At 45.5% G+C, this 17,122-nt stretch overlaps 8 protein-coding genes across 8 annotated transcripts; 4 read left to right on the forward strand and 4 right to left on the reverse strand.

Annotated features, from left to right (window-relative positions):
• Positions 1 to 62: 62 nt before the first annotated feature.
• V1513DRAFT_415466 (putative methyltransferase-domain-containing protein) lies at positions 63 to 1,337 on the reverse strand. Its single transcript, XM_066895813.1, has one exon. The coding sequence runs from the start codon at positions 1,179 to 1,181 to the stop codon at positions 84 to 86; it is 1,098 nt and encodes a 365-aa protein (XP_066753226.1). The 5' UTR covers positions 1,182 to 1,337; the 3' UTR covers positions 63 to 83.
• Positions 1,338 to 1,388: 51 nt separating this feature from the next.
• On the forward strand, positions 1,389 to 3,895 carry V1513DRAFT_445710 (D-lactate dehydrogenase). The gene is made up of 3 exons (XM_066898148.1): positions 1,389 to 1,874; positions 1,930 to 3,455; positions 3,509 to 3,895. The coding sequence occupies exons 1-3, from the start codon at positions 1,658 to 1,660 to the stop codon at positions 3,581 to 3,583; spliced, it is 1,818 nt and encodes a 605-aa protein (XP_066753227.1). The 5' UTR covers positions 1,389 to 1,657; the 3' UTR covers positions 3,584 to 3,895.
• Positions 3,573 to 4,821, reverse strand: V1513DRAFT_445712 (uncharacterized protein). The gene is made up of 3 exons (XM_066898149.1): positions 4,540 to 4,821; positions 4,382 to 4,486; positions 3,573 to 4,332 (listed from the first exon to the last, which is right to left on the reverse strand). Exons 1-3 carry the CDS (start codon positions 4,708 to 4,710, stop codon positions 3,667 to 3,669), a joined length of 942 nt encoding a protein of 313 aa, XP_066753228.1. The 5' UTR covers positions 4,711 to 4,821; the 3' UTR covers positions 3,573 to 3,666.
• Positions 4,822 to 4,911: 90 nt separating this feature from the next.
• Positions 4,912 to 5,570, forward strand: V1513DRAFT_78491 (DNA-directed RNA polymerase, subunit N/Rpb10). The gene is made up of 4 exons (XM_066900614.1): positions 4,912 to 5,044; positions 5,106 to 5,164; positions 5,211 to 5,262; positions 5,314 to 5,570. The coding sequence occupies exons 1-4, from the start codon at positions 5,009 to 5,011 to the stop codon at positions 5,380 to 5,382; spliced, it is 216 nt and encodes a 71-aa protein (XP_066753229.1). The 5' UTR covers positions 4,912 to 5,008; the 3' UTR covers positions 5,383 to 5,570.
• A 20-nt stretch (positions 5,571 to 5,590) lies between these two features.
• On the reverse strand, positions 5,591 to 7,034 carry V1513DRAFT_445716 (transcription factor IIA, alpha/beta subunit-domain-containing protein). The gene is made up of 2 exons (XM_066898150.1): positions 6,855 to 7,034; positions 5,591 to 6,741 (listed from the first exon to the last, which is right to left on the reverse strand). The coding sequence occupies exons 1-2, from the start codon at positions 6,870 to 6,872 to the stop codon at positions 5,758 to 5,760; spliced, it is 1,002 nt and encodes a 333-aa protein (XP_066753230.1). The 5' UTR covers positions 6,873 to 7,034; the 3' UTR covers positions 5,591 to 5,757.
• Positions 7,035 to 7,350: 316 nt separating this feature from the next.
• Positions 7,351 to 9,800, forward strand: V1513DRAFT_425548 (uncharacterized protein; the record flags this gene model as incomplete). Its single annotated transcript, XM_066896129.1, has 2 exons — positions 7,351 to 7,429; positions 7,480 to 9,800. 2 exons carry the CDS (start codon positions 7,351 to 7,353, stop codon positions 9,798 to 9,800), a joined length of 2,400 nt encoding a protein of 799 aa, XP_066753231.1.
• Positions 9,801 to 12,403: 2,603 nt separating this feature from the next.
• On the forward strand, positions 12,404 to 14,677 carry V1513DRAFT_445720 (GWT1-domain-containing protein). Its single transcript, XM_066898151.1, has 2 exons — positions 12,404 to 12,669; positions 12,797 to 14,677. Exons 1-2 carry the CDS (start codon positions 12,535 to 12,537, stop codon positions 14,450 to 14,452), a joined length of 1,791 nt encoding a protein of 596 aa, XP_066753232.1. The 5' UTR covers positions 12,404 to 12,534; the 3' UTR covers positions 14,453 to 14,677.
• On the reverse strand, positions 14,648 to 16,716 carry V1513DRAFT_445723 (WD40-repeat-containing domain protein). The gene has a single exon (XM_066898152.1). The coding sequence runs from the start codon at positions 16,508 to 16,510 to the stop codon at positions 14,900 to 14,902; it is 1,611 nt and encodes a 536-aa protein (XP_066753233.1). The 5' UTR covers positions 16,511 to 16,716; the 3' UTR covers positions 14,648 to 14,899.
• Between the last annotated feature and the right edge of the window lie 406 nt (positions 16,717 to 17,122).

Below are 17,122 nucleotides of genomic sequence, written 5' to 3' on the forward strand. Positions count from 1 at the left end.
TAAACTGTAAGTGCTAGACTGCAAGCGGACAAGAAGTCAGTTTGATTAGATCGAATCATTTCTATGGTTGTAGTTAATGTCTATTATGGCAACGAATCTACATCTATATGCATGTCTATGTATTCTCTAGGCCTCCATACACTCCAAAGAAATGTTTCTTCTCCAAAGTCATCCCGTCCCCGCTCTTGATCTTGGCGAATTGGCGATAGCCCTATGTCCCTAAGCTTGTGCCATAAATCCACCCGAATATCAACAAACTTCGCTCGGAGAGGGAGTTGAAGCATGACTTGAGCTTGGGGATTATCATACTCGAGAAACTGGCTGACAACATTTGCGAGCATCTGAGGGTGCTCAGACGAATAAATTGGGTCCGATAGGATTATGGTCTCGAACTTGTCGTGCCTTCGATACGCCCCACTTGATTGAAAGTCCAGCCAATTAAGCTCTTCAATATTCACATCCAGTGAATATTTACTCTCGCTAAGCCTATCCTTGTTCTTATCCACATTCGATTTTAGGTTGTGCAGAATCTCACTCAAATCTGTCAAGAGCACGGGGTACCCCAAAATGCCGAGCACAATTCCAACGAGCCCAGTTCCCGAGCCTAACTCTAAGACCCGTCTTCCTGAACGAGGAATGAGATCACGATGACGTTCACAAAAGCGGTTCGCAAGTAGCAATGAACTACCCCAAGTCTTTAGCCCCAATGAGTCCGCAGTTAAGCTCGGCTCATAAAGTACTATCGAGGTCCCCAAACCTTCGACCTCGAACTCGCGTTCCATGCTCGGAGCCGCCGTTCTTCCACATCTTTCTGCAATTCTTGCCGACGCTGAGTCCCATATGAGCTCTCGGTCATCTTCATCTTCTATCCATTCTAAGCCGGAACCGACCACACGTGTAACCCAATCCACAAAACCCGCAGGAGCAGGAAGATTTTCTTCATAGCCTCCAAAATTTTTGCCCTGGCTTCTGGCGTATGTACATAGGACAGCTAATAGCTCTTGAGTAGACGGCTTAGATCGCAATGACGGCAAATCGATTGCATGTGTAATCAGTGGCGAGAATACGCGGGATGGAATTTGGGCAGGCAACGAAAGCACCGACGAGATGGAGGTCAGCGGCGTCGATACACCGCTATTGCTCGCTGACGAAAGCTCTGAAATTTCTGGAGATACCGTCATCGGTACCTCGTCAACGTCAGCATCAACAGCCAGTGAATCTTGAAGTGGGAATATCTTGGTGCCTATTCCCTCGCAAAAAAATAATTCCTCGAACCCTCGGGGAGAATAGTTTCGATAATTCTTGCCCCTGCATAAGTGTGTGGTGTATTTGTAAATATGCAACTTCTTCACTTATATTTTGATTTGGTTTATGTCGCCTTCCTTGGTATTGCAACTATTTCAATAATAAGAAATAATATATTGGCAATAAGTAGTAGTCGTTGCAGATTAGTCCGGCTCATTTCTCGAGGTACAGCCGACACTCTCCAAGATCCATGCGAACCGAGGCCAATCTGAACGCAGGAAGTTAGATTCTTCTCCCACCTTGCTGGACGTTGGAAATATAACTACATCGTGATCGGCACCGCTCCGCATATTTACTGGAATCACATTTTTATTCGGTCAGCCTTTGTGGAAGCTGAAGAAACAAATTGAATATGCTACGAATTTCTCAGTTTGCAATTCGCGTTGCGGGACCGGCATTGAGATCGGCCACTGAATGCCGCATTGTTATTACTCGGCATTCGTCTACAAAGCTCCATAGGCCACCGCCTCATACGTCTCATTCATCGTCTATTCCACCGCTTCCTCCTCGTCCTTCCACCGGACGTTCTCGGGCAGAGAATAGAAAGCAGGCATTGAGACTTTTACTGAGTATGAACCTTGCACTCTAATTATGATCATGGCGCTGATCTTGAAATCGTCATAGTAATTTCGGCTTCCGTGTCTCTTGGATCTATACTCGCCCAATTGAGCCAATGGGATTTGACTAAACGAGCAGCGAAAGTTCTCTCAGAGAAGGGTCTCGAATCGAGTACATCCCCTCTCGGGACTCTCGACCCCCCTGTTTATGCGGATAAACAGACAGCAGTGAAAGCGTATGCAGAAATCACCGAATTGCTGGGAGCGGATAATGTCTCCGCTACTAGTGACGAGATCACATCTCATGCTGATTCAGCTTGGATCTCACATCATGCTGAAAAGGACCAACGACCTGGTCTAGTAGTATTCCCTAAAACGACTGAACAAGTTTCAGGTATCATGAAGATCTGTCATAAGTATCGGGTCCCCATCGTGCCATTTTCTGGAGGCACGTCGTTAGAAGGTCACTTCATCCAAACACGAAACGGCATCACTATCGACTTCCGGAATATGGCAGAGATAATTCGACTTCACCAGGACGATCTGGACGTTGTAGTACAGCCAGCTGTTGGCTGGGAACGACTTAATGAATATTTAAAAGCATACGGTCTTTTCTTCCCACCTGATCCAGGTCCAGGTGCAGAGATAGGTGGCATGGTTGGCACAGGATGCTCTGGAACGAATGCAGCTAGATACGGTACAATGCGTGAATGGGTGTTGTCTCTCACTGTGGTTCTTGCGGATGGCACGATTGTCCACACTCGCCAACGGCCGCGGAAGTCTTCGGCCGGGTACAATCTAACAAATCTGATAATTGGAAGTGAAGGAACACTTGGAATAGTAACGGAAGCTACGTTGAAACTTGCGGTTTTGCCACAGGAGACCAGTGTCGCAGTTGCTACTTTCCTGTCAGTCAAGGAAGCCACACAAGCAGTTCAAGAGATTGTCCGAAAGGGTATTCCTATCTCAGCGGTCGAATTTCTCGACAAGGAAATGATGAAATGCATTAATGCGGCTGGTCAGACCTCGCGAGACTGGCGCGAAGAGCCCACTCTATTTTTCAAATTCGGTGGTACACCCAATGGCGTCAAAGAACAGATCAAGGAGACACGGAGTTTGGTAAAGCAATTTGGTGGGAAGAGTTTCGAGTTTGCGAAGTCCAAGGAAGAGCGGGAAGAACTGTGGGAAGCGCGAAAGGAAGCTCTATGGTCAACGTTGGCGATGGGCGGTGACGACTACTCCTGTTGGACAACTGATGTTGCAGTCCCTGTTTCACATCTCTCTGAGGTTGTTAGTGAGACTCGAGACGACATGGATCGGTCCGGAATCTTTGGAACCATTGTTGGACATGTCGGCGACGGCAATTTCCATGCGATTATTCTGTATAATGACGCAAACAAGCGCATTGCTGAGGGCGTTGTTCACAGACTTGTTGAACGAGCGATTGCCATGGAGGGGACCTGCACCGGGGAGCATGGCGTGGGCATGGTCAAGCGACCGTATTTGGAGACAGAACTTGGGCTTGAAGCTGTGGACATGATGCGCCGGGTCAAAATGGCACTCGACCCACTGAGGCTGCTCAATGCGGATAAGGTAGGCTGGAAATTATGTACTGGTAGTTGGGCAATTCTAACTATGGGAATAAGGTAATAAACGTCGACCCATCGGTCAAACTGAAGAAGCTAGATATCGAAAGCGTGAAGTCATCCAGATCGGAGTAATAACTCACAAGTAACGAGCATTATACGTTTGGATGTAGATGCTACACTATTATTTAAGTTGTTCTATACATACAAGATGGCAGTCACTCGCAATCCGAGCTTAGTTCTTTGTGCTCTCGTTCCTTTCTCTCCTTCCACTGGACGTATGTATGGGGAGGTTTCATTTTACCCGCCGAACCCACTGTGTAGCCCTCAATCGCTACAGTCGAATCTTCACTTGGAGCAGCAGTAGGTGCAAGCTGATGCGTATGTTTCGTCTCTTCGAAATCTCGCTCCGCTACTTGCATATTTAACATAGAATTTTTAAACTTGACCACCTTCTCATCCTCTATCTTCTGCCGGATCATTTCCTGGGTCGTGCTCTCCTCTGTGCTTGCTTCAGGACTATCCTGCTTAGCATCTTCTTTCGCAGACCTAGGTTTAAGGTTTGGAAGCGATTGCATCACTTCCTTGACATCGCTCTCTGATAAGTCTCTATGTCGTCCAACTACTGCAGGTTTTTTATCACTTTCAGGGTCTAAATCAATAAGATCTTCCAACAATTTGATGTTCCGTTCCCACTCCGCTGTGCCGTTTCGCAAGTACGCTATATCCGCTCTAGCCCATACAGCCTCATCGGATAATTGCGCTCTATAAATCATAGAACATTGAAAGTGGTGTTTAGTGCAGTACTTTGTAAGGTACGAGGACGCCACAGGCTTGTCTTCAGCAGCAGGCCGGAATGATATCTGAGGAACTTCCTTGCCCAGCTATTTTCTGTAAGCACATTAACCTACTACGGAACAAAGAAACACCTACAATTTTCCGAACCGGTTTTCTATCACATAAAGGATAACCGCAAATATGAAGTACATTCCGTTCGGTCACGATATCATCAAAAGATGCCGGCGTCAGAAATCGAGACTGAAATATCAAATATTAGATGTCAACCTCTGCATTATACGCTTATAACTTACGGCATATTTTAAAAACTCTGCGTCAACTGGATCAGTCATGAATTCAATTAATAAAAGGCTTAACGTGTTCGCGAGTTTAACCGATAGTAGTCCGGGTGTAACAAATCGTCGCAAGATAGTCGCGGAGAATTTGATCAGCGGACTCTCATCTTGTTTTGGCTCTTCCGGCATGGCGGCTTGATCCGCGTTAAGGAATCACATCAATTATGTGTAGGATTCATAAAAAAGCTGGGGCTAATATTAATCAGTTAAGGCACTGTACATCGTGCCAGATGTACCGAAGCTCGAAGCTGGGAGAGAAATGAGCCGCACACTTGCTTCATGCAGGCTTGTCGAGTACGTTTAGGCCATATATGTGACATGTTTACACAACTTGGCCCCGAAATCTTTTTTCAATAGTTCCCTTCAAAATCAACGAGATCAAAAGCTTCAGTACAGCACTGATATATTCAGGTTGGTCCTGACAAATATGATCGTCCCTGTTAGATGCTTTTCCTGCGGAAAGGTATTTTTGTGATTATTATTTGAATGACAATCGATGATTGTTGAAACTAATGCTCGCCTAGGTCGTTGGCGACAAGTGGGAGACGTATTTGGAGTATCTTCAACAGGACATCTCGGAGGGGTAAGTATCTTGATCTGTATGTTAACAAATCTAATAATCCTGTTAGAGAGGCTCTTGATAAATTGGGACTGAAGAGATACTGCTGTAGACGAATGATTGTGAGCGTGAACGAGCTAGATTTCCATAGTCGACTTAACTAATCTTTGCAGCTTACCCACGTCGATCTCATTGAGAAGCTCTTGCGATACAATCCATTCGAGAAGAAGGAGACTTATTAAATTGAGTTGATAAAGCAGAAGTATCAGTGGAAGTTATTGCAGCATAGTATTTTGCGTCTATTGTACGTTTATTTGATATGGGCTCCACTGCCATACCTGGCCAAAATTAGGTGCCTGGGTTGTTTTTAGTTTTTGGGTTCGCATTTCGTTGACGGGTTATGTATATATATGTTATTGTGCAAGGTTTATTTGGATGTATTAATTACGCTCAATTTTTAATGATTTTTTGCATTATGACTGTTGCAATACTTTTGACGCTATATATATGGAGCAACACCAACCACCAAATCGATGCCATTCTGAGAGACATAATGTGACTTAATAATTTGGGACTTCTCATAGACGCATAGTGACCCACGTAGCATTATGGAAGCATCACCACTCATACTCGCCACTGCCTTTGCCAAACAAATAATCTTTTCCGTTAACATTAACAACTCCATCCTTCAGCACACATTTCCATTTATTTTTTGTCCTGGTCACCTTATCGTACAAACACAACATAATCATACCGGAATCTTCGTTCTCTTCGTCGTCCTGAGAATTTATCTCGTCGTCCGGGTCGTCCAAATCAGAGTTGATTGCATCGGAATCATCTCCAGCATTATTTTTTCGATGACCGGCACTACTTCCACCTGCGCCAACATTGGCAATATCGTCATCGTCTTCGTCATCTGAATCGTCGTCATCTGACGAGTCCAATGCTCCATCCACTTGTGATAAAATCAATTCAATCTTACGGCTTTGTCTATTTCTCCGCAGTGTAATATTTGATGGTAGTGAATGATTTGCTGCGGGCTCTGATTTGCCACTTTTCTGCCTTAAAATATGAAGCTTTAATAACCGATCTACAGATTCTCGTGTCAACTCTAGCTCTTCCGAACTTCCATCAACTTGTGCAATGCGACCCCCGCCGGGCAATATCAATCCACCACCATTTGAGCCATCCAGATCTCCCGCATCATCTAGCCCGGCACGCTTCATAACCCCTTTGATACTCTCATCAGCAATTTCTGCCGGAACTCGCTCCTCCCTGGCAAACTCCTGAATGTGTTGAGCCGCTCGCATCGCCGCCATTGCCGGATTCGAAAATGCTTGAGGCGTAGCTGATATAGGAACACCACCTCCTGCATATAATGGTGAGGACATCTCATAGTTAACTGCTGCTCCTCCGTTTCCTGGCTCAGGCTCCTGCATTGGTTCTGGATCCCACGGGAAGTTGGCAACACCGGACATGGTTAATCGTTCCTGCCACAGAAGCTGCAACTCGCGTAGTGTAGTCTCATCTATCCCGGAATCTTCGAAATCAATGCGAGAGGAGTTGATCACATCCTCGATAATATCTCTATAAGCATTTCCCTACAAGGCTCTCAGTGGCGAGTTCAACAGTGAAAGCAGAAAGAGCCCACAAGTAGCCCAACGTATGCAGTATTATCAATAATTTAATAATGAAACTCCTTATATCTACATACCACAATATTATTCGACATTATTGAATCAAGTTACTCCGTTGCAAGTATCAACTTGGGTAAGGCCATATCAACTGTAGCGCACTTGCACCGACGTCACGTAATATGGGAAATCTTAGGGAACTGCTGCACGTGACTAACTTCTTTTGGACAGATCGCTGGTTCACACTAATCATACGCAGCCAATTTCAGTTAAGAGTTGCAAGGTTTGGTTATGCCAGCAATTCCCGCGATTCCTCAACTATATTGATCCTGTACAGTGCCTATTTCTTTTTGACACCAAAAGGGGGCCCCAACGTGCGCAATGGCCGGGCGAAGTCGGTCGAATCGCGTTCAGACCGTGCAACGTTGTAAGTACATGTCATTCCTACATTATTTATCAACCAGAATTAATATGTCTTCCTAAGGTACAGTACTGTCATTTGCATTATTGTTAGTGTCATCTGTTGTGTTTGCCGAACAAACCGAGTCAACAAATGACCTTCCCACTCAAAGTATTATGTCAACTGCTTCGGCAGCGGCGGCGCTATCAATATCAAGTGCACCGCAATATGAACCAGAAACAACTATAGACAATTGTATGTATAACAGAATGAGATAGATGGGGCCGTACTAATGGTGTCAGCAGATCAGACCAAGGTCAATGAGGCCCTAGGGATCCTGCAGTCGATGCAACCAGATCAATTGCACACTGACAAAGCCTCCCCCCCACCAATTAACAGTGTTGCTGGATTTTTATGGAAGGTTTTTCTCCAGCTGATACATTTTATTGAAGCAAAGTCCTTAGAGGATTCCGAAGCGTATTTGGATCACAGGTCTGGATCATCGGCGGTCGAGACGGAATTGGAGACGACGACCATTACTGCAGCTACCACTACGTCGCCTAGATCTTCATCAGCTGATCCATCTTCGACTCCAAATTTTCATGAAAAGCACGAATTCTCAGGTTCCAGAACGCTCCTAGTAGACGCTGCCGAACTGCTGGAGGAGGCAGCCGAAAATGGGAACCCGGATGCCATGTATTTGCTAGCTGAAATGAACTTCTATGGCAACTACTCTTTTCCAAGGAACTATACGAGTGCAATGCGGTATTACAAGTTATTATCAGATACAACTGGAAATGCAACAGCTCAAAATATGTTGGGATTTATGTATGCGACAGGTATGTTTGGATACGAAGACGTTCCTCGTGACCAGGCGCGTGCCCTGATGTATCACACATTCGCTGCCTACGGCGGGAACACGAGGTCTGAAATGACGCTGGCCTTTCGGTATCATGCTGGAATTGGTACTCCGCGAAACTGCGAGAAAGCTGTCATTTTCTATAAACGCGTTGCTGACAAGGCGATGGAATATTGGCGAAGTGGGCCTGCTGGTGGTCGTACTTTAGATCGCCACACATGGAAATTGGCAGATGATAACGGTGGAGTCTTTGGTGAAGGTGCGAGCGAAAGTAGCTCTGGACCTAATTCCCGCAAGAAATATAGCCCAGCTTTGGACTCAGCATCCTTACGCGATGTTCTGGAATATTTAGTATATATGGCCGAGAAATTCGACATTGCGGCGCAATATAAGTTAGCACGACTGTACTACGATGGAACTCGAATGCTTCCACGGAATTACGACAAGGCCATGCAATTTTTCAAGCTGACTGCCAAGCAATATTGGAAGAACGAAGCTACACCGGCGCCTGATGCAACTGATTCTGTTCAGAAATATGCCGGTTACGCCGCTGGGTATTTGGGTCGCATGTATCTCCGTGGCGAGGGCACACCAGCTAACCATGCTATGGCACTTCACTGGTATAAACTGGGCGTGGAAGTAGTTGATCCGCCATCATTAAATGGATACGGTTACATGCATTTGAAAGGTCTCGGTGGGCTTAAGCAGAATACAGCCAAAGCTGCAGAATATTTCCGTTCTTCTGCTGAGCATGATTTTGGTCCTGCTCAAGTTAATATTGGAAAGCTGTTCCTAGAGCAAGGTGAGGTGCTTGCTGCTATCCACTATTTTGAATTAGCTGCGAGGCATGGCCATATCGAAGCTTTTTATTATCTTGCAGAGACACACTACCAAGCACTTGGACGAGAACGGTCATGTGGTATGGCCACTGTGTACTATAAGATTGTGGCTGAAAAGGTTGAAGATCTACAGAGCCCTCTAGCATGGGCTCATCAATGCTATAAAAATGGGGACTTTGAGTCCGCTTTGGTCGGATTCATGATGGCTGCTGAGCAAGGTTATGAGAGTGGGCAAGCAAATGTTGCCTACTTGCTGGATCGAGACAAGTCGGCGATTAGTTTTTCTGAGACTCTGAAAAGGCTAATCGATAGCTTCGATCGGCCATCTGAAGAAGAGATTGAACAAGAGAAGAGACTAGAAAAGTTGGACCGGTTTATTGACGAAGTTGCTCTCATTTACTGGACACGGGCGTCCAAACAGTCGAACGTGGACGCGATGGTAAAGATGGGTGACTATTATCTTAAAGGAATAGGCTGCGAGCGCGACAATGAGAAAGCCGCAGCATGCTATCAAGCTGCAGCCGAGTACCAGCAAAGTGCGCTTGCATTGTGGAATCTTGGATGGATGCACGAGAATGGTCTTGGAGTAGAACAAGATTTCCACCTGGCCAAACGCTTCTATGATTTGGCGCTTACGACGAATTCTGAAGCGTACCTACCTGTTACTTTGGCTTTATATAAGCTTAGACTTCGGTCGTTCTGGAATTCCATTACGGGCGGTAGCGTCAATGGCATCGGTGTTGACGAGATTGATAAGGGCAATGGCGATAAGTCAAAATGGTCATTTTCTGACCTTTTGAGGCGATGGCTTGAAGACCTCAATAATGAGGACTATGATAATTACGGCAGAGCAATTGACGGCGATAATAACGGCCGCGTTGACGATGGCGATCCAGACGAAGGTGGTGGCAATTATGCGGCTGTATGATAGGTAATAGTTGGGTATTTCCTTAATGTATGGGTTCCCATTTCGTTGTTCATACTTTACTTCATTTGTTGTACTCGGGAAAAGGCTTGTTTAGTGGCTCCTTGGTTCCTGTACTATATATATACTAGATGCATAATTGGGTTATAAGCCAAGTCACCACCTCATTAGCTTGCTTACACATCCCTGTTGTATTGCCTCGGTCTGGCCTTTGGATTAATGGGTCAGTTCTCGGAATAAGCTAAAGGATTGACTTCTTCAAGCTGCTATCTTCAAGTTATCAACAAGCCGTGTAAGAATCCACTGGTCGTTTAGCTGCTTCTTGAAGCGGACTCTCCAACGACGGTCACAAAACATACTTGCTGCTTGAGGTTGGAACCGTGGTCTCCTATTGAGTGACTTCCTACCGCATTTGTACACACCGCTCTTCACTAACTACGAAATTATGGTGTGCCGCATGCGCTTGCACATAGGCTCTTGTGATTATATGGCCCAGTCAAAAAAAATCGTCCCTAAGTATACAAGGCCATTGGTTCCATGGTAGCTTGATTCACGATTGTCGAACGTGAAGGAGGATGATTTAGATGACAATACAAATACTGGATAATTATCAAGCTCCACGCGCAATATACCTTAGATATCAGGATTAAGAGCTACGACAATACTATCATCTTGATGTTTGATACAAATATTCCTCATATTAGTGTGAGAAAGTGAGAGTGTGAGAGATAGAGTATCGTTGTCCCTAGAAGGACCTCGCTCTGCTCCGAATATATTCGGAATTTTATTCGTTGTGCGGACGTCCTGCGAATAATATTCGTTATTCGTTATTCGTTATTCGCAAATTCGAATATTCGGAGCAGCCCTAGACCTCGTCGACTAGGAAGAAATAATTGTGTTTTGTATATTTTTCTATGAGAGTTAACGCGGCACACGATACGGTCATTACTAGGACTAGCTTGCATTCAACTTGCAACCCTTTACCTAGTACAAGACCGTTTTTGTCGGCGGTTAACCGTGCGGCTCATTCGGTGACAACTAGCCGTCGCAGTGAAGGATTTTTGTAATGAACTCTACTGAACCCTGAACTCTGATTAGATGCGGACGGCATTGCAAACTAAATAATCCCCCATATTCATTTTTTGGCGTATTATGCTTGCGATTCGAAGCCTATTAATTAACGTTTCCAAGAGATGATCAAAATTCACATGCTGTAACATCAGACGTAATTACGCGTGCGGCGTTCAGTTCGTGCGGCGCTCATCCATTACCGCCTAACTTCGTTGCATGGGAATGATAGGCAATAAGGCTATGGATATATCGTATGGGATTTCAATTAATCAGGGTTTGAGAAGCCAACGGGCATCCACTTTGAAATGTTGTTGATAAGTCCTTCGTCTCTTCGACTTGTGCAACCATTGGTATCTACTGTATTTTTAATCTGTCGAACCATCCTCGACCCGCTGCAGAGCTGTGTCCCCATCGGCGTAATCGGCTGTTGACACTCCTCGTCTCCGGCCCATGGCCGTATAATATTATCCTGGAAATTTCAATGGCTTCTCTTACCGTAGCTGGTAGTGTAGATTGCCATGGAGCTTACTTCTTGGTACTAAGGGAAAATATACGCAAGCTAATTCCATTAATTTCTCATTCACAGACATCGTCCTTCCCAAAGAGCAAACGTTGTGACGGAAATTCTGCCCTAATGAGCATCTAATGCTTACAGATCTAGAATAATTCCACGTGCCTATGCCATAGAACCCCGTGAAGTAGATTTAATGCCACAATCGCAAAGCTTGCGGTGAGCTACGCTAAGGTTCACTTCAGCCGACATCGCGAAGCGTAAGGCATTCACATATCGGAATCAGCCACTTGTCTATCGCATAATTCAGTTATACACTGTTGGTGAACGTTCACAGATGGATATTATAGAAGTATGCTAACAGACGACTAGTTTTCCGTAATAAATCTCACGTAATTCTCCGCTATCATTCAAATATATTAACTGTCACACACCACACGTAAAATGACGTAATATAACGAGAAATCGTTCAAGGTTTTTGAAATTCCAGATCTCAGATAGCCATAGATTTTCGAAGGTAGGAATGTTAACCACCTCGCGTATCCGTTCCTTAGACTGAAAGTGCTAAATCGGTGCTGCTCAAAAAACTCTACACTGTGCCAGGAAGTCGAATGACCAAATTTCGCAGGTCACCTAGTCCAGCCGTCAATCAATCCGCTTCAGCAGCCAAGCAGTCAAGGCATAGCTTTCTACGAGGGATTGCATTACCAAATAAGATATACAAGCGAATAAGAACAAATATGGCACGATGGTAAATACGCAACCCTAACCGGACGTCTGCCCTATACGCCTGAACTTTGCATGGGTGTACAAACGATACTGAGACCTGTCAGGGTGGGAAAGCACCGCCACATGTGGCCCATCCAAGGTTGGAGGTGCGGCGGCTGTGCAGGTAAAAATAAGTAACTCTCGTGGACTTTGTGGGGTTGCAATTATGGCTTATATCGCATTGTGTATCATGGTTACAGCTGAACTCGGCAAATTGTGCCGCATGGTCGTAGTTGTGTGATTTTATACAGCTCTCCTTGTTTGGAACGACCGCTTTTTGTCATGCAATATAACTGATCGGAATATTCGCGTCGACCACCACAATTTTACTGTCTTTCGTTTTCTGATTTGCGTTGTGCCAGCCTACTTGGCCACGGCTCCTGTAAGATGTCATCTCCCATGGCGCCATCGCTCGAGATCGCGACTGACAAGACTGCGTTCAAACATCTGAAAGAGGAGTTCGTGTCGGGTCTGACCGGAGGTTCTATCCAGGAAATAAACATCGTCACATTAGTGGCACTGGTAGGTGCTCTTTTTCGGTATTGAAAATACGGTCTTTTATATTCATTTCTTCGCAAGTACCGATGGGGGAGAATAACATATCATGTGTCGCGATTTTCTTTGCTCTGCTGGACTAACGAGTTCATAGTCTTCATACGCAGTTTGGTGTACGCTGCAAACTCGGTTTTCTTTTTTTAGCATACCACACGGTTCAAGGGTGCCGTCATTCTCAAGTCTGCTTGTAGACTTCATTCTTAATTGGATTACATTAATTCTTTCGATCACAATTTACGCGTCGCATCCCTTTGCTTTCAATCTTCTTATTCTTGCGCCGGTCGCGATATTATATGTGTCTCTGCCATCGATAGCAGCAGCGCGGCAGCGAACAGCACAAGCGGTTCTGAAAAGACGAGATAGAAAAATACGAGTATCTTCAAACGACCTCAACTCCATTACAACTCCGTCGCATAGTGCTTCGTTGTTAAACAACGACTACAATGCCAGCATATCTGTCACCGAGCAATTTAGCACGGATAGCAGCAACCACGAGACTGTTACTAATGTCGTCTCATGTTATGACTCTTCGTCGCCTTACTCTGCTACAACTACATTGGAGCAAGCTCATCCACTGGCGTGCTCCACATCTACCTCGTCTTCCTCTATATCCTCAATGTCATTAGAAGCATATTTGCCAAAGAAGTCGTTTTTAACTACGTATCGTGGTTGTATGATGATCATAACGTGTATTGCGATTTTGGCTGTCGATTTCAGAATATTTCCCCGGCGATTCGCAAAGGTAGAAACTTGGGGTACGTCATTGATGGATCTTGGAGTCGGATCGTTCGTGTTCTCTATGGGTGTAGTCTCAGCACGAGGACCGCTAAAGGAGATGTTCTTAAAGCAGCAGCCAGAGCTATGGATTTCATTGAAGCGATCTATAGGACAGACTGCATCAGTATTGATACTTGGGTTATTGAGGTTGTTACTGGTTAAAGCGGTAGACTATCATGAACATATTTCTGAGTATGGCGTACATTGGAATTTCTTTATGACTTTAGGGTTTTTGCCGCCATTTGTGACTTTGTTCAATTTTTTGTCCAATTACACATCAACTACTACTTTGTCGCTCTGTGTTGGTGCTGTCTACCAGACGTTGCTCACCTTTACACCGTTGACGCGGTTTATTTTAACGGCACCTCGGACAGGAATAGTGTCGATGAATAAGGAGGGAATTTTCTCATTTATCGGATACTTGTCTATCTTCCTAGCTGGACAGACGACCGGATTCTATACTCTACCGTCTACGCCACGATATATGCCTTATGTATCGCGATTTCTTGGAAACGGTAGCAGCTCAGGTCCGCTGGCTGCGTCTCGAAAGGCTATGCTGACATATCTCTTTGTCGCTGGAATGGGACATGTTACTTTGTTTCTGATCTGTACAAGGGGACTCAACATGCCAGTTTCGCGTCGTCTCGCTAACCTCCCGTATGTACTATGGGTGACTTCCACCAACATCATGTACATTCTGATGTACCTTCTCGTGGAAGTTATTTTCTACCCATCATGCGACCTTTCACCGGAAAAATACGAAGATACAGTGCCGTGGGGTCTTGAAGCCGTTAATGAGAACGGTCTTGCCGTCTTTCTGCTCGCCAACTTATTAACCGGTGCCGTGAATTTGTCTCTCAATACGCTAGACGTTAAGAACATGCAGGCGCTAACTCTACTGGTGTTGTACGCAGCACTTCTCGCCGTAGGGGCGGGATTTATGAAGCATAAAGGCTGGCGTGTTCGTGTATAAGTAAAACGGCTGTTAATTGGGATTTTGGGAACTCGGACTTTTGTTCACAAATATACACGGTTTGAGTGGTTGTTAATAATGTAATTGGCTGGGCTCAAGACTGGAAAAGTGGTGTTTTTTGTTTTGTGCGGAATGCTTTTGGTCTTTCGGTGTTCTGTCGTTTGTTTGTACTACATTGTACTGCATGGATGTTCCTTTTAGTAAATACAGTTATTGTGACATTGACTGTGTAAACTATCAATTACTTGACTATTTAGTCGCGACGTAGACGTCGTAAGACTAGAAATCACAAATTTCAAGACATATCAAACAAAGGTATAAATATACGCCACCTCGCGAGAACGTATTCCGGACAATATTCATACAACAAAGGCACCACGATTCAATAATAAATTTATCCTACACATCACACATTGCAATGCACAATGCTCTAGCTATGTCCATCATTTACCGAATCATCATAACCTTCGCTATATCTTTGCCCGATCCCAATGTGCCGCCAACTGCGCTTGACACCTTCTTGCCGATCTGTTCGAACACCTTCCAGAACTTGAGGTTCTCATCACTGGCGACTGTGGCGAGGGTCGAACCATCAGGCGACAATGCTGAAGAGAGAACACGAGTGTCATGGCCCTGGATCTCACAGTTTTTGACAAGCGTAGGATAACTCCAGATGGCAAGATTGTTATCAGGATATCCATGCGAAGACACGATCTCCTTGTACGTAGTGCTCCACTGCAATGATGTAACCTGAGATCCTGTATCAATTGAATTCAACCTTGCGCCAGTGGTTCCATTCCAGAAATGGATATGCTTATCGTACGTGCCACCACCGGTGGCTAAAAGATTAAGCTGCCATGGACACCAAGCGAGAGCTTTTACCGCGGCCTTGTGATTAGACTTCGTAAACTTCGGCGTGCTCGACCTTGCGTCCCAGATATTTACTAAATTATCATTACCTCCACTGGCGAGCTGACTTCCATCGCTTCTCCACTGCAGCCCACAAACCTCGGCTTGATGGTTGACAAACTCCGAGACCTTGTGCTCCGCAACGCGAACATCGTGATTCCATATTGATCCGTCGCGGCACCCAGATGACAAGATATGATGGTCCCATGACAACACTCCAACGCGAGCGGCATGGCCAGTCATCGAACGGACCTTCTCACCTTCTTCAGCATCCCAGATCTGTACATCTCCATCCGATAACCCAACTGCGACATATGCGCCGTCACCGGACCACTTGATGCCGGCAATATATGTGTTGGGTCTTGTCTGGAGCAGGCTAGAGACTGTACCAGTCTCTGCATTCCACACATAAAGATCTCTGTCTAATCCAATAGCTACCTGGTTATTGCAGGACCAGTCAAGCAAGTTCAAGTAGTAGTCATCGCGAATTCCAGGTGCATCTAGAATACGCTCGGCGCTCGTGGGTAGTCGTCGACGAAGTTGTGCATTAGCAGCAGGCTTGAGAGGGCGGTTATATTGACTCCGCAGATCAATCGGCTTGGACGACTGCGGAGCCTCTGGCTTGAATGCAAGAATGCGAGTGTTCAAAGCAAGTCCGCAGGCTTCTGCAACTGAAGACTGGTACGCCAACGCCACCGTATTGGGCTGGTATGATGGCGCACTAGAAGTTGACGACGCAGACGAATCGGACGAAACAGGCGATATTTTCGATTCTGATTCTAATTTCGACATAGCTGTAGATGTAGAGCTGCGACTTGGAATGAATCGATCACCCTGGACACTACTTCTGTACAACTGCTTCTTCGTTGGCCTCTTAGGTGTAGACGACACAGGACCGGTACCCGCAAGTGCCCCCTCTGGAAGATAGCTGTCAAGCTTCAACGGCGACGAAGCCTGTCGATGGATGCATGATTTTGCTTGCGCACCAGATGGTGAGCGTCTGCGACTGCTCATAAATGACGACGTCAATTGCGTGTACCGGCGCGGCGTCAACGGTGACGAATCCAGCCGTGGCTGTTGATAAGACATTCGCGAAGGACTGCAACTGGCTATTGATGGCCGTGACTTCACTGGCGTGCTGAAGCTCATTTTTTTCTCAATTTTATAAAATGTAATGAAAAATGCCCGGGTCCAGCCGCAGGGATATGAAAAAAATCTAAGAGAATCGAAGAAGTTCAAAGACCAGCTTTGAACTTTTTGTGTGCAGAAAAAAAGGAAGCGGAGATGCTAGGTGGGGCGGAGTGGACGTCACGAGAGGTAGCCGACAGCGGTGTCCTTTAAAAGGCACCAATAGTTTGTGTTTACTATTGACACTGGTCCAAAAACGGGAGTTGTTTGTTGGCCTAGCAACGTGCACCTACCGACTGCGTTGCTGTGGCAACTGTTTGTAGCGACGTAGCCACACCTACTCTACTACGTCTAGAATCCGAGGATACTTTGGATTTGTCTACAGAGTCAGAAATTATCGTGCTCTTTCGGCGTCATTGGTCAACATGAAAGAACCCTATCAAAGCTTGTTAGTGTATTGGATCGAATAATCGTCATATCGCGCCGACATTCAATATTCGAGACACTATTACCTAACCTTATAGAAATGATAAATTGGGATCTCAAGCAGTCAGAAAGCAATGCGAGATATATTAATAGTGGTCAGATATGAGCGGCCTTGTCACCACCGCAGTTGCATCTAGGCTGAGATCA

The sequence above is a fragment of the Lipomyces chichibuensis genome, assembly GCF_038497645.1.
Source record: "Lipomyces chichibuensis strain CBS 12929 unplaced genomic scaffold V1513scaffold_18, whole genome shotgun sequence".
NCBI classification, from domain to species: Eukaryota; Fungi; Ascomycota; class Lipomycetes; order Lipomycetales; family Lipomycetaceae; genus Lipomyces; species Lipomyces chichibuensis.